This window comes from Rhinatrema bivittatum, chromosome 3, assembly GCF_901001135.1.
Source record: "Rhinatrema bivittatum chromosome 3, aRhiBiv1.1, whole genome shotgun sequence".
Classification (NCBI taxonomy): Eukaryota; Metazoa; Chordata; class Amphibia; order Gymnophiona; family Rhinatrematidae; genus Rhinatrema; species Rhinatrema bivittatum.
The window spans coordinates 125013210-125029664 of record NC_042617.1 but is presented as its reverse complement, the minus strand read 5'-3'; the positions used below and the strand labels follow the sequence as shown (position 1 = coordinate 125029664).

Here is a 16455-nt window from a genome sequence, read left to right as displayed (position 1 = left end):
CGTGAAGCAATCAGGACACGGGAAACTTATTCAGAAAGGTTACGTGGCTGAAGGATTAACCTTTCAACATCCATGCCGTCAGGGACAAGGCTTGAAGATTGGGGTGGCGCAGGCACCCGTCATTTTGCGTAATCAGAAGCGGGTCCTTTCCCAAGGGAATGTGCCTGCGAATGGAGAGATCCTGAAGTATTGGAAACCACACTTGGCGTGGCCAGTGAGGTGCTATCAGAGTCATGGTTCCCTTGTCCTGACGTAACTTCACGAGAGTCTTTGAGAGAAGTGGAAGTGGAGGGAATGCATATAGGAGACTGGCTGCCCATGAGAGGGAAAACGCATCTCTTGGCTGATAGTGTTGGCTGCAAGTGAGAGAGCAGAAGTTCTCTACTTTGCGGTTTTGAGGTGACGCAAACAGGTCTATTTGATGGTAATCCCACTGTTGGAAGATCGAGTCCGCTATTAAGGGGTTGAGAGACCACTCGTGCGGTTGAAAGGTGCGACTTAGCTTGTCTGCCAACACATTGTCCACTCCCGGTAAGTAGGTGGCCCTGAGGTACATCGAGTGGGAAAGGGCCTCCTCCCATATCTGCGCAGCTTCCTGACACAGGAGGTAGGAGCCCGTGCCTTCCTGTTTGTTGACAGGACCTGGTTGTCTATCTGAATCAGGATGACTTGGTTGGAGAGGCGATCCTGAAATACTCAGAGCATATCTGATTGCTCGAAGCTCCAAGAAATTGATTTGGTATTTGGCTTCCTCTGGAGACCAAGTTCCTTGTGTCTGCAAATAGGCCACATAGGCTCCCCAGCAGAGGTTGGAAGCATCGGTGGTGAGAGTTATTTGAGGGTCTGGAGCCTGGAAGGGCAAGCCTTGGAGGAGATTGATCTGATTTTTCCACCAGGCGAGAGACTGATGAAGTGAGTCGGTGACGTGGACAATGGTCGACAGGGGCTGAATGCATTGAATCCATTGTGACCTTAGAGTCCACTGCATGACTCTCATGGCTAGGTGGGCCATTGGGGGGTCCTGAACTGAGGACGTCATGTGTCCCACTAGGATGAGAAAGCAGCGTGCAGTCGTGTAGCGCTGAGACTGCAGCTGGTATGCGAGAGAGACGAGAGTGAGAGCTCGTTGCCGAGGTAGAAAAGCTTTTGCCTGCAAGGTGTCCAAGTCTGCCCCTATGAATGATAATGAGATGGGACTAAGTAGGATTTGTCGTAGTTGACGAGAAATCCTAGCGAAATCAGAATGTGTAAGGTAAGATGTAGGGACGACAGAGCAGTTTGCTGAGTGGGAGCCCTGATCAACCAATTGTCTAGATAGGGGTAGACGTGAACACCTTGAGTCCTGAGAAAGGCTGCAACTACTACGAGACATTTTGTGAAGACTCGTGGTGCAGAAGCGAGGCCGAATGGGAGCACTCGGTACTGATAGTGCTTGGGGCCTACCAGAAATCTCAGGTATTTGCGATGAGATGGAGTTATCGCAATATGAGTGTATGCGTCCTGGAGGTCTAGAGAGCAGAGCCAGTCTCCTCTTTGTAGAAGAGGAAGAAGAGAACCCAAGGTTACCATTTTGAACTTTTCTCGATGGAGGTACTTATTGAGTGCATGTAGATCCAGAATTGGACGAACGCCTCCCGATTTTTTGGGGATTAGGAAGTACCGGGAATAGAACCTTAGGCCGTGCTGAGAGTAGGGTACTGGTTCTATTGCCTTGGACTGGAGAAGGAGGGAGACCTCCTGTTCCAGAAGGATGGAGTGATCGGATGTTCTCAACGTCGGTAGAGGTGGGGAGTCTGATGGAATGGAGAGAAAGTTGAGATGATAACCTTGAGCGATTATCTCTAGGACCCACTAGTCTGAGGTGATTGAGTGTCACCTGTTGTTGAAATGGCACAATCGACCTCCCACTGGTATGTGAGGCAGTGGAAGCTGGCTGCTGCTCTCTATGCAGGAGTCAAAAACCTGAAGCAGGGCCCGGCTGAGGAGCTGCTTGCGGCTTTTGTTTTCGTATCTGACGAGACTGGGTTTTTTGAAATGGTCTCGTAGAGCGAGTTCTAGCCGGTGGCAGGTAGGATTTCTTCGGACGGAAGAAGGACTTCTTAGTGTCTTTTCGGAAAGGCTGTTTGAGGAGTACTCAGAAGGCATCAGAGAGAGCTGTCTCAGGGTCTCATGATGGTCCTTGAGTTCTGCCACCGTTTGTTGGATCTGTTCGCCGAACAGATTGTCTCCTACACAGGGCAGGTCGGATAATCTGTCTTGCACTTCAGGGCGAAGGTCTGAAGACTTGAGCCAGGCCCATCTTCTTGCCGAGATAGCAGCTGCAAATACCCTGGTAGCAGTGTCAAAGATATCGTAAGATGATCTTATCTCATGCTTGCCCGCCTCAAAACCCTTGTTTTGTATCTGCTTAAATAAGACCCTGTTGTATTGGGTCATATAGAGCTGATAAGAGGTGATTTGGGAGATGAGCATTGAGCCCTGGAAGACCCGGCGACCAATGGCATCTAGAAATTTTTGCTCCTTGCCTGGGGGAAAGGAAGTGTGGGGTTTTGATTTCTTTGCCCTCTTTTGGGCAGATTCTACAACCACAGATTGGTGATCCAATTGAGGTTTTTGAAAACCTGGGGCTGACTGTACCAAATAAGTGGTGTCAGCCTTCCTGTTGACTGGAACAACAGAGTCAGGGTGTTCCCAGTTCTTTTTGAGGAGATCCAGAAGAACTTGGTGAATAGGGATGGAGGTTATTTCCTTGGGAGCATCCAGGAATTGCAACAGCTGCATCATTTGATGCCTGTCATCTTGTTCGGGCCTGTAATTGGAAGGGAACCAATTCAGACATCTCCTTCACAAAATTTATGAAGGAAAGGTCCTCTGGAGGAGAACACTTTCTGCTTTCAGCAGGAGACGGTGGTGAAGGCAGGTCATCGGTTTATGGTGAAGAATCATCAGTCCAGGTATTGTAGGGATCAGCACCTGCCCCTCTAGGAGCCCGAGGGGGACAGGACGGTGGAATCCCTGAAGGTCCTGGTCTAGGCTCCGAAGGAATAATTGGAGGCACCGATGAAGGCATTGAAGGCACCGGTGCAGGCATCGAGGGCATCGATGAATGGATCGGTGGTGCTGGACGCATTGGCATCGATGGCTGAGGCATCAGTAGGACTCCCGATGGAGGGATGCGGAACGGTGTTTCTCCTCTCGATGACAAGCTAAGCAGAGAGAGCACCGGAGCCATCGGTGACCCGGGATCCATTGGTGAGCAGCGGGATCCATTCGAGACCCGGGATCCATTCGAGAGCAGCGGTGCCAACGCTGCCGGAATCGGGTCAGTGGTCGGTTCCATGATCTGTACCCGGTGTCGGTGCCGGAGGAACTTGGAGTCAATGCATCACCTTGTCGATGGCCTCTTGAACCAGCAGGTCCAGTTCTTCTCGGAGACCTGCAGCAAGCAGCCCCGGCTCCGGAACAGAAGAAGGAGGCAGAGACATAGCCGGAAGGACCACCGTTAAAGACGGAGTCGCGGCTCCTAATACCCTTTCGGGTGAGGGTTGCCTCGGTGGTCGCCGAAAAGGTCGGTGCCTTTTCTGGGTGGGGTTTCTTAGACTGTGGCTCGGACAATGGCGAGGTCGATTAATTCGCTCCCTCGATGGTCCGAGACGTCTAATGTTGGTGGAGATGTTTCTCTCTACGATCCCCTCGGTCCTGAGGGGGAGTAGAGGTGGTTGAAGGCCGAGAAGTCGTCGATGCCGGACGGTCACCAGTCGGTGATCGATACTGGTGTGAAGTTGACGGTGCCGGTTCTGACGACTTCGATGCAATAGACGGTGTCGGGGTTTGAGCACGAAAGAGAAGTTCCATCTTCTCCATTCTGGCCTTGCGACCTTTTGGTGTCATTAGGGCACATTTGGTTCAAGTCAGGACATCGTGCTCACATCCAAGACACATTACACAGACCTTATGAGGGTCTGTTATAGACATGGTGCGATTGCAGACTGGGCACCGATGGAACCCCGACGCCATGGCCATGAAAAATTTGAGCTGCGGTACAGTTGACGGCCAGTAGGCTGCGAGGGCCAAACTCAACGGGAATCGACCAAAATGGGTAGAAAAATTACCGGAGTACCGCGGCTTGAAAAAATTGAAGGAGGGACCCTTGTAGGGTAAGAAAAGTTGTAGTAATTCTGTGAGGAAAATTCCTGTCAGGAATCTCTGTGGAGCTCCTTAACCGCGTGGCTACTGCTGCGCGGAAAAAAGAAGACTGAGGGGGGACCCCTGCTGGCTGCAGGGTTGGTGCCATGCTGGGCATGCCCAGTAGGGGCCAGTCAAAGTTCTAGAAACTTTGACAAAAGTGTTCCGTGATTGGGCTCCATCCTGTGATGTCACCCATATGTGAAGACTACCATCCTGCTTGTCCTGTGAGAACCTATGCAATTTAATGTGGGCAAGCACAAAGTAAGATATACAGTCACCAACCCAGGAAAAGGACCTCAGAGTCCTTGTGGACAATACTTTGAATTTCTTGGCTTAGTGTCCGGTGGCAATCAAAAAGGCAAATAGCATATTAGGAATTATTTGGAAAAGAATAGAGAACAAAACTGAGAATATCATAATTCCTTTGTATTTGTGACTGCACCTTGAGCATTGTGTGCAGTTCTGGTTGCTCCATTCCAAAAAAGACAAGGTGGACATAAAGGTACACAGAAAAGCAACAAAAATGATAAAGGGGATGGAAAAGCTTCCTCATGAAGAAAGGCTAAACAGATTAGGGTTCTTTAGCTTGGAAAAGAGACGACAGAGGGGATGTGATTGAGATTTATAAAATCATGAGCGAGATGGAATGGGTAAATAGAGAATGGTTATTTACCCTTTCAAAAAAACCAAAAAAAAACCACTAGGACTAGGGGACATGCCATGAAATTGGCAATTGTCAAGTTTAAAACAAATTGTAGGAAATATTTTTCATTCAGAACACAAACTATAGAATCCGTTGCCAGAGGATGTAGTCAAGGCAACTAACTTATGGGCCGATTCAGTAAAGTCCGCAGGACAGGCCACTCTCCTGTGCACGCGATTGTGTATTTAAATGAGGCCCAGTGGTAAAAACGGGCAAAAGGAGCGTCGGCTGTCAGCAGGTTTGACAGCAGATGCTCAATTTTGCCGGCGTCGGTTCTGGAGCCCGCTGACAGCCACGGGCTCGGAAACCGGACGCCAGCAAAACTGAGCGTCCGGTTTTCGACCCGACAGCCGCCGGCCGACTTCAAATTTTTTTTTTTTTAAACTTTTGGAAAGTTTCGGGACCTCGGACTTAATATCGCCATGATATTAAGTCGGAGGGTGCACAGAAAAGCAGTTTTTATTGCTTTTCTGTGCACTTTCCCGCTGCCCGAAGAAATTAGCGCCTATCTTTGGGTAGGCGCTAATTTCTGAAAGCAAAATGTGCGGCTTGGCTGCACATTTTGCTTTGTGAATCGCGTGGGAATACCTAATAGGGTCATCAACATGCATTTGCATGTTGCGGGCGCTATTAGGTTCGGCGGATTGGACGCGCGTTTTCGGCCCCTTACTGAATAAGGGGTAAGGGAAAATGCGCGTCCAGTGGCGGGTTAACAGTGCCCTCCGTCGGAGCGCACTGTACTGTATCGGCCTGATAGTGGGGCTCAAAAGAAGATTGGATAAGTTCCTGAAGGAAAAGGCCATAAAACGTTATTAGCCAGGCAAATGTGGGAAAGCCCAAACTTATCCCTGAAAGTGAGGTAGAAGAAACAGATCAACAAGGGAGGAGGAATAGCCTACTGGTTAGAGCAGTGGGCTACGAACCAGGAGACCAGGGTTCAAGTCCCGCGCCTTGTGCAAGTCACTTTACCCTCCATTGCCTCAGATACAAAACTTAGATTTTAAGCCCTCTGGGAATAGAGAAATACCTACAGTACCCGAATAAAAACCGATGTGATATCTCAGATTGAATGTTGGTATATAAAAATAATAAAAAATAAAAAAATAAAACTTTTGGGGATCTGCTGGTCACTGTCGGGAGGCAGAATGCTGAGCTTGATAGACTTTGGTCTGACCCAGCATGCCACTTTTTATGTTCAATGAACAACAATATAACAAACATTGATTAGTTCAGTAAATAGTCTAGAGTATACAAGTCAATATTGAAGAACATGCTCCTCTACTGAAATTAGCTTGAGAAAATCAGGTGGGAGAAAGGATAGCAATAGCAGAGGAATGCGGCAAAAAAGAAAGATTTGGATGAGCCCAGTGGCTCAGTGATAATATTGTGTGCTGATGTGCGGAAGACCTTAGTTCAGTTCCTGCAATATTTGGCCGGCTGCGGGATGGCCCCATGCCCAGCCACACTTACTTCACCACGCAGCCCAGCCCCGACACCATGGCCTCCTTTCCATGGCTTGGACACCGCTGCTCCCATGGACATGCACCCCTCTCTTTTAGGCCACATGGTGGGAACAGAGCTATAGTGCCATCTGATAATATCATTGGCGCTCCACTACAAACAGGCTCAGCCATCCACTCTGCCTATGTCTCAGAAAGTCCTCCTGCCTTGCAGTGCATATTGCTACCTTCTTGTGCCTAGTTGTCCTGCTATCCTGCCTTGCCTTGTTCCCAGCCTTGCCCTGGTCCTCAGTATCTTGTCTTACCTTATCTGTCTTGGCCTGATTCCAGGTTCTACCCTCTGCTACAGATAGACTACTCTTTGGATTGCCACCTAGCCTGACACTGACCTGGATCTGGATACCGTCTACTTGCTGCCTGCCCTGACCTTGGCCTGGATACTGTCTGCTCAATGCCAGCCCTGATTGCTGCCTGAATCTTGACTTCATCTGACTGCTCCTTACGGGATTTTCGCCTAAACCCTTCTGGCCCCTGGAACCCAAGGGCTCAGTCTGTGGAGAATGGGGCTGGTATAGGTAAAGCTCCAGATCCAGTTCCAGTGAAAGCGAGTCCACCGACTGTTGAAGTGGGCTAGCAGGTTTGCCCAAGGTCTCACATCCATGACAGTTTCCAGGCCAGAGTTCTGCTCTCTAGGCCTGCAGATTCAGAGAAAGCCATGCAGGCAATGTTCATACTGGGAGAGAGTTACGGCTATCGCTTAACAATGATACCTAGAGGCCAGACTTAGGGCAGGTTTTCTGCCAGTGTGGTGCTGACTCCATTTTTTTTTCAGATTGCAGATAGTAGGAGACAGAGCAAAGGCGGGGAAGGAAGACAAGTGAGCGCATAAAGAAGGGGGAAGAGCTTATAAGGAAAGAAGCTGTGACTAAAGGCAAAAGAGGAGGCCCACATACAAAGATGAGAAAAAAGATAGTGTATCCCATGTAGGAGGAAGAAACTGTCCCGTTTCTTCCCTGGAGCTTGGGGTAGAGGTGGGAGGGATACAAAATGATATGGGCAAGGTGAGAACTTGATACAAATGACTACTTGCTATAGCAGTACATATCAATGTTTTCTATGAGGTATAAATAAGTTCCACTCAGGTTTTAATAATTTATGTTTGATACAAAGCTCTGGAATGCTAAATTGACACCACCTAGGCTCCAAAATGCCTTAGTGAACATGCATCTGTGCTATTACTAAATGAATCAGTGTGCAACCAAACATACATTTCAATTGCTTGTAAAAATGCGTTTAGAATGGTTTCAGCATATTTCTTTTTCATAGCACTTATTTGTATTCTCATCATTATTTTTTTGATTTGCTGTTTTTTCTCTAGATACACTTTGAAGCAATTCTTTTTCTTTTTTTTTTCATTTTTCTTTTTCCTTCTTGCAGAGGGAAATAAAGTAATAAGAGCCCCAGTGCCAAATACTTTGAAAACTGAGACAGATAGATGGAACTTACCCCATTTAATGTAGTGCTTGTCTTGGAGAGTTCAACTCTGTTCGTGAAATCTGACTCTAGGCTTTGATACTGATTTATGAGATTTGAAATCAGGGTATTGATCAAGTTGGCACAATTTGCTTCTGAAAATACCTGACTTTGAACCTGCGAGAATAAATTATAAACTTATAGAAGACCAGGATTATTAATTTCATTATTTCAAAGAAGTTTTTGAAGTAAAAAAAACAACATACCTTTTGCAGAAAGTGTGTCAAGAAGGTATATACAACATTATTATTGATAAATGTTCTTTCATCCATTAGAATACACTTAATATACTCAGCAAAAACTGGATCTTCACATAACAGCTGACTGCAGTTCTTTGACATGGATGACTGAACAAGGAAGAAACAATTGTAAAATTCTTACAATTAAAGTTTAAAATATTCAGTAAAATAAAAATGATTTATAACAAGATTTCAAAGAACTAGCAGGAACTAATAAATGTGGTCAAGATAAATAGTTGACTACACTACTGAAGACCATCATGAAATTTTTACCTTCTCTAGCCTTGATTCATTTAAATTGAGAATTTACTAAATTTATTAAAATGCAGGAAAATGTTAATATACCTTTAAAATTAGTTTCTTAGCAGGTGTTTATTAAGAAGTACATTCTAGAATCACAGCTCCATAGCACATACCCTGGGGAAATTCTACCCTGCTAAAAATGTGAACATTTATAAGGTCCTTATTCAGTATTTTTATTTATGTATTTATTTAAAAGTACTTACATAATGTGCCCTCCAAAAGTTCAGGGCGGTTTACAATGAAACGTACATAAAATAAATAGTAACATACAAATTAAAATAACATAAGGTAAAATAAAATTAAACTAAAAATTTCTGATAAAAATAACTGAGGGGACAAACCTGGGAGATTAACGAAGGAGACAGAAAAGGGGGGAAGGAGGAGAAGTAAAATACAATGAGAGAAGAGAAGTTGGTAGAAACACCTTAATCGGGGAATGAACTTTTGAAAAGATGGGTTTTTAGAACCTTTCTGAATTCCTTAGTGTTGGTTATGAGACGGATGTGTGCAGGAAGAGTGTTCCAAATGATGGGGCCAGCAATGGAAAAGGATCTTTCTCGAGTGATGACTAACCTAGTGGATGTAGGAGATGGTATTTGGAGTAACATCTGATTCTGTCATCTTAGAACACGAGACTGGGTATATAGGTGTAGAGTGGAGGAAAGCCAGCAGTTTTTGTATGGAGTAGGTTATGTAAGCAGTTTATATTGTATCTGCCAACAGATGGGTAACCAGTGGAGATTGAATAACACGGGAGTACAGTGGTCAGATAAGATCATAAGTTTTGCCATACTGGGTCAGACCAAATGTCCATCTAGCTCAGTATTCTGTTTCCAACAGTGGCCAATCCACGTCACAAGTACCTAACAGGATCCCAAAAGATTGATAGATTCCATACAGCTTATCCCAGGGATATGCAGTGGTTTCTACCAAGTCCACCTTAATAATTGTCTATGGACTTTTCTTCAACAGTTTTTGTCACATTCTCTGGCAATGAATTCCAGAGTTTAATTATACATTGATTAATTTTTTAAAATCCTATTTGTCTTAATTGTATCACCTAGTAACTTCATGTCCCCTAGTCTTTGTAATTTTTGAAAGAGTAAACAACCAATTAATATTTACCTCTTTCCACTCCACTCATTTTATAGACTTCTAACATATCTCCCTTCAGCCATCTCTTCTCCTTTTCTTATAGGGGAATCATTCCATCCCCTTTATCATTTTCGCTATCCTTCTCCCCAGTAAGGTGGGGAGTGGAAAAGTTATTTTGCTAATATTAGCTGGTTAACTTGTCACAAATATTCAGTGGGACAAATCTCCTGCTGACTATACTTGGCTGAAGTTGTCTGTATAACTGTGGCACTGAATATATCTAGCCAAAGATATCTGGGCAAATTTAACTCAGAATTTAAGCAGCTATATTAAGTATATAGCCAAATCCCCCCCCCCCCCCCAAACTCTTGGCCAGCAGGCCTGATCTTCAACCATTCCTCTACACCCCCAAAAGAATTAAAAACATGTGGGAATATAGCACCAGATTCCCCATCCCCTCCTCCCCAAATTAAAAAACGTCATGGGCCACAGAACATTCGTACTCAGGAAAATATAACAGGTATTGCATATGTTCACATTTTTAGATGGACATCTGTTAAAGTTCATTGAAAATGGAGAAAATGACCTAGCAATTAACACAGCAAAATTGCTTAGATGAATCTCAAAGATTAGCTTTCTTTCAGGCTGATACAGTAAAGTGCGCTCCGACAGAGCGCACTGTTAACCCTTGATTGGACGCGCGTTTTCCCTTACCTCTTATTCAGTAAGGGGCGGAAAACGCGCATCTAACCCGCCGAACCTAATAGCGTCCTCAACATGCAAATGCATGTTGATGGCCCTATTAGGTATTCATGCGCAATTCAGTAAGTAAAATGTGCAGCCAAGCCGCACATTTTACTTTCAGAAATTAGCGCTAATTTCTTCGGGCACTGGGAAATTGCACAGAAAAGCAGTAAAAACTGCTTTTCTGTGCACCCTCCAACTTAATATCATGGCAATATTAAGTTGGAGGTCCCGAAGGCTAAAAAATGTAAAAAAGAAAAAAAAAATTTGAAGTCGGCCGGCAGCTGTCGGGTTGAAAACCGGACGCTCAATTTTCCGGCGTCCGGTTTCCAAGCCTGTGGCTGTCAGCGGGCTCGAGAACCGACGCTGGCAAAATTGAGCGTCGGCTGTCAAACCCGTTGACAGCCGCAGCTCCGGGCCAAAAGGAGGTGCTAGGGACGCACTAGTGTCCCTAGCACCTCCTTTTGTCTGTTTCTACTGCCGGGCCTAATTTAAATACTGTATCGCGCGCACAGGCGAGTGGCCTGTGCGTTCGCCCGCTATCCCGCGGACTTTACTGAATCGGCCTGTTTGGTAGCAAAGTAGCCGGTCTTTTGGAGGTTTCCTTTAAAAGCCAAAAACCAACCATCTGAAATGAATAACTAATTCAATAACTAACACCTAAAACAAGACAGACCAGTGATTAAGCCCATTATTATGTCTAAGAATTGCTTAATGTATTATCTCTTTTAGCTGCTAAACTCAATTTAATTCAATTTCTATTTATATGTCACCCTCCTCCAAAAAAAGGATCCAGGACGACTTACAACATAGCAATCAAATAAAGAAAGCAAATATAACATATACATCATATACATATATAACATAAACCTGTATATCACATAGATATACAACATATAAAATTCAGGGTTGCCTCCAAATGGAAAGTGTATACATCCTCCCAACCTGTCATACTGACACACTAATATATCTGATATATCTTGATTATGGAGTGCTTTACACATCAAATGAATGATAAATCTCTTATTTCTTCAATTTATTCTCCTTTCCTCAAGTATGCAGATTGTACAGTCATTGCTGATTACTTATTATATTTTCTGTACATTATCTTTATTTTATTCCATGTATATGCTTTATTTTGATACTCTGTTGCTTGAATGCACACTGTCCTATTCATTTCATCTTTTTCTTTTTACAACTGAGTATGTGTTCTGCACTTGTTATATTTCTCTATTGCTTGTTGCAATTGGTTAGTTTAAACATGGTCTTGCTTGGGGTTTTTTTTTAATACAGTTTATCCTGAATGTGTTTCAATTAAAAAAAAACAAAAAGGGGAGCCTACCTGGAGAGAGGAGGAAGGGCAGCTGGGACTGTGCACGTCTTGGTGAGCGGAACATCGTCTCCCCTCCCCCCCTTGACGTCATTAACATCAGACGCTTCGCTGTGCTGATATAAGGAGACGCACAGCAGCGCGCAGCTGCCGGCGTGCGGCTGAAGCCGCGCACCCCTGGGGGAATTTTTAAAGATCTTTCCAGCTGTATTAACTGATGGGTAAAAAGAGGAAAATCAAGGTCTCCACATCGACACCATTGGGTAAAGAGTTGAAGGGCCCAATGGATACCCATATTGTCCGGAGCCAGACCTCTAAGGAAGTAGCTCAAGAAATTTCCTTCTCATCGGGGGCTACTGCGAGTCCCGCCCACGACCAGAAATCCAACGATACTCCCGAACATGAAGGGGTGTTTTGAATACCCCTGAATTGAGGGAGGGAACAACAACTAAGAAAAATGGACAAAAGTCTCTAGAGCAGACTTCAGAGGAGATTCTGGTGCCTGATAACATCTCCCTAGTAGATGTTTGGAAAGCCATCACAAAAGTGGAAAGGATGGTTTTCCAATCCATAACTCAATCCACCGTCTTTTCAGCAGAAGTTAACGGGAAAATGGAAGATCTTAGTAAAAGAATAGATCAAGTTGAAGCCTCTAATTCAGTGATGGGCTCACAAATAACGTCTTTACAGACAACAGGGACTACCTTTATAAAAGACACTATGATACTATATAAGAACATAGAGAGTATGGAAAATTTATTGCGTAATAAGAACTTGCATTTTTTAAACTTTCCATATACGAGATTATTATCTCCTCAAGAACTATTTAAAAAATATGTTTATGAGATACTACATATTTCTAACGATATCTTGATATAAAAAATGTATTATGTATCCAATTTTAGGAGAGAAGTAATAGAACCCGAAGGAGGTATTGATATTCTGAGTGAAAAAAGCCCAAATTTAACATCTTTCCTAGAGGCTTCAATGGATGAAATAGCCACAAGAGCCACATTAAGAACCTATTCCCACATCTTCCCCTCATCAATAACCATGAAAGGGTCGAGGACATACCCATTTATATACAGAACCATTTTAAAAATAATCCCTCCCCTGGTATACTAAAATTTACTTTCTGGCCTCAGGTCCCCTCGGTAACACTCCACCACCTCTAAAGTCCTCTGGCCTCACCCTAGGCCTCTGCTGCCCCAGCAGCGCTTGTGCACACTTTAGAAATGTGCCAGTAGCAACCTCTCTCAAAGCAATACAAAAATACAGTCTTTGCACAAGAGTCTGTATTAGCAAGAAAGCAGTTCTTTTTCAATTCCCACTACAAAAACGCCCTGTGGGTTTCCAAACACTTCCCTTTTGCAGGGACACAGAAACAAAACAGCAGCTTGGCTTCTCAGCTAGCCGCAACCGCCCTGCCTGGGAGTTGCACAACACACCCCAACTCCCCTCAGTTGTGCAGCAGGTCATGGTCTTCCCATTCCTTTGACAACAAACAAAACAATACAAAATAGCAATAGTCCCACCAAAGGCCCCAGAAATCCTCTTTAAATAGTGCTATTTATGCAGTTTCCATCTCTGAATCAGAGGTTTCCATAGTAGGGACTTCTGTCTCCATTTCCTCCTCCTCCTCCTCCTCAAAGGAGCTCAGCTTTTGTGACCAGTCGAACCATTCGGGCACGCCCTCCTGCTTTATAATCATGGGCTGAGGTGTGTGGGAGCCAGCAGTGCTTAGCTCAGCTGCAGAATCATCCTGCTCTCTCCCCCACTGGCAGAGCTGTGCCTCTAAGAGCTTGGGAATTGTAGTCTTTTTTCTGCTCCCCGGCGCCCTCTGCTGCCTAACTCAGCTCCGTGTTCTCCCAGTGTTGATCCAGCCCGGGTTTTCCTGCTTAAAAGCCGGCTGCCCTTCATCACAATATGGAAGCTGAATTTATAGCCTCTTTCAGCCATCTTGAGATCGTACCCTTGTAAACTTTATTTCCCTTCTTTGCTCCACTAAAAAGGACAAAAAGATGATTTGACCTCCGAAAGGTATTTGTCATCTTGAGATACCACAAGAGCACTCATCGCACATCCAAGAGATGCAACTCCTTTGCCACTGGATCGGTTGGAGACAAAATTCGGAAAGGCCAGAAGCTGAACAGTCTGGTTAAAATGAAAGGATGAAACCACTTTAGGCAAAAAGAAAGGTACCGCATACAACACCCCATCCTCCAAAATCCTCAAAAAAGGATCTCTACACAAAAGCGCCTGTAGCTCAGATATCCTTCTGGATGAACAGAAAGCCACTAAGAAAACAGACTTCAAGGTTAGATCCTTCAAGGATCACACAGAACTCTAAGCACCAGGTTAAGGTTCCAGGCTAGACATACCTTCCAGACCGGAGGATGCAGATGTTTTGCCCCTTTCAGGAAACACACCACATCCGGATGAGTCGCCAACATCCTTCCCTGTACCCTACCTAGAAAAGACCCTAAGGCTGCCACCTGAACCCAGAGGGAATTACAGGCCAAGCCCTTGGATAGACACTTTGCAAAAGGATAAAACTCCACCCTTAACGGTTGTAAACTATTCTGCAAGTACCACTTTTCAAATACTCTCCAAACTTGGACATAAGCCAGAGATTGAGAGGTCCTTCACACTTGCAGCAAGGTAGTAATCACAGATTCCGAGAAATCTTTCATGAGGAATCGCTTCCTCTCAAAAGTCACTAGACATAAGTGAAACCGCCCGATCTGAAAATATGGGTCCCTGTTGCAACATACCTGACAGATGTGCTAAATGCATGGGTCCGTCTACCGCTAGATAAACCAGGTCTGCAAACCACGGCCGGTGTGGCCACTTGGGTGCCACCAGAATCATTCTGCCCAGATGAAGCTCGATGTGATGAAACACTCTCCCTATGAGATATCATAGGGGAAACACGTACAGCAACAGCCCTATTGGCCACAGCTGAACGAGGATGTTGATGCCCTCGGAGTCGGCCTCTCTCCTGTGACTGAAAAATCGGGCCGCTTTAACATTCCCTGGAACCGCCATGAGGTCCAAATTCAGCTTGCCTCATCTGCCCTGAATCAGGGCAAAGACCTCTGCAGACAACTCCCACTCCCTAGGATCTAGCCGCTGCCTGCTGAGATAGTTTGCTTGCACGTTGTCTACCCCGCCCATGTGCGATGCCGCTATTCTTGCTAGATGGTTTTCCACCCAAACAGGTCTTGCGCCTCCTGCACCACCAGATGACTCTTTGTACCGCGCCTTGATGATTGATGTATGCCACCATCGTCACATTGTCAGAGAACACTCGCACTGATCTCCTTTGAATGAGCGGAAGAAAGGCAAGCAAGGTTTTGTGAACTGCTCTGGTCTCCAAACCACTGATGGACCAGGACACCTCTTCTGATGACCATAGCCCATGGACTGATCTTTCTTGACAAATGACAAACCACCCCCCCAACCTCTGAGGCTGGCGTCTGTGGTCACCCCTACCCAAGTCATGTACCTCCAGGTCCATTCCTCTCTCCAGATTGCTCCAAGACAACCACCACGAGACAGACTGGATCTGGCATCCCCCTGAAGTGGTAAAGGAAGCTGAAATTCCTTTGAAAGTGGATTCCACTGGGATAAAAGAGCCCTCTGCAGGGGTCTCATATGAGCAAAGGCCCATGGAACTAACTCCAGCGTAGAAGCCATAGAACCCAGCATCTGCAAATAGTCCCAGACTCTAGGAACCAAAAACCACAGAAGACTGAGCATCTGACTCTGCAACTTTACCACTTTCTCCAAGGTCAGAAATACCTTCCCTATCTGGGTATCGAACCGAGCCCCCAGATATTCCAAAGACTGGTACTGTCCAAATAGCTCTTTGCCCAGCCCAACAAGTCCAGAAGCTGCATGACCCGGCGAACTGAATGATGAAACTCCGCTTCCAACTTCGTCCTGATGAGCCAATTGTCCAGATATGGATGCACCAGTATCCCTTCCCTCTTGAGTACAGCTGCCATTACCACCATCACCTTTGTGAACATGCGCAGCGCTGTCACCAACCCAAAGGGAAGGGCTTGAAACTGAAAATGCTCTCAGAGAACCATGAATCTCAGGAACCTCTGGTGATCGTCCCTTATGGGCATATAGAGATAGGCCTCCGTCAAATCCAATGAGGCCAGAAACTCCCCTTTGCGCACTGCTGCTATCACTGTCCACAACATTTCCATCTGAAAACAGGGCACCCTGAGGTCAGCACTGATGTTTTGAAGATTGAGAATGGGCCAAAACGTCCCCACAAAATACACCGAGTACCTTCTTTTCCCTTTTCCTGAAGGGGTACCGGAACAATGGCTCATAGGAGACAAAGATATTGCAAAGTAACCCACACTACCTCCCACTTGGAATGGGAGATGCAGTGGGAGACCACAAAGGCATCCCTGAGTGGCCGAGAAAATTCTAAAGCATATCCATCTTTTACAACCTCCAGCACCCACTGGTCTGACGTGATCCTGGTCCACTCCTTGTAAAAGAGGGACAGCCTCCCCCTGACCGCCTCCAGAGAGAAGTGGACCAGCCCACCTTCATTGGTCAATTTTATTTCCTCCTCTCCCCTGGGAACCATCAACCCGAGGAGGTCTACACTGCGGCTGAAAGGATTGCTGCCTGCCCGATCCCTACTTTTGCGCCGTAGACAAGGAGGATCTGCTCATGTAAAATCTTCTTGCATCTTGAAAACGAGCACTCGGGGGAAGAACTTCTTGGTGGATTTCTTGTCCTTGGGTAACTTACTGCCCTTTGTCTCCCCCAACTGCTTCATGAGTTGCTCTAGATCCTCTCTGAACAGCAACTTTCCCTTGAAGGGGAGGT

General features: G+C 45.5%; 1 protein-coding gene across 1 annotated transcript in view; it reads right to left on the bottom strand.

Annotated features, from left to right (window-relative positions):
* Positions 1-16455, bottom strand: part of USP34 (ubiquitin specific peptidase 34) — a 1009100-nt gene that overhangs the window by 16225 nt on the left and 976420 nt on the right. The window contains exons 76-77 of the mRNA XM_029593702.1: positions 8091-8231; positions 7858-8001 (exon numbers count right to left, since the gene is read on the bottom strand). Coding sequence (XP_029449562.1) covers positions 7858-8001; positions 8091-8231 — 285 coding nt within the window. The remainder of the gene's footprint in view (positions 1-7857; positions 8002-8090; positions 8232-16455) is intronic.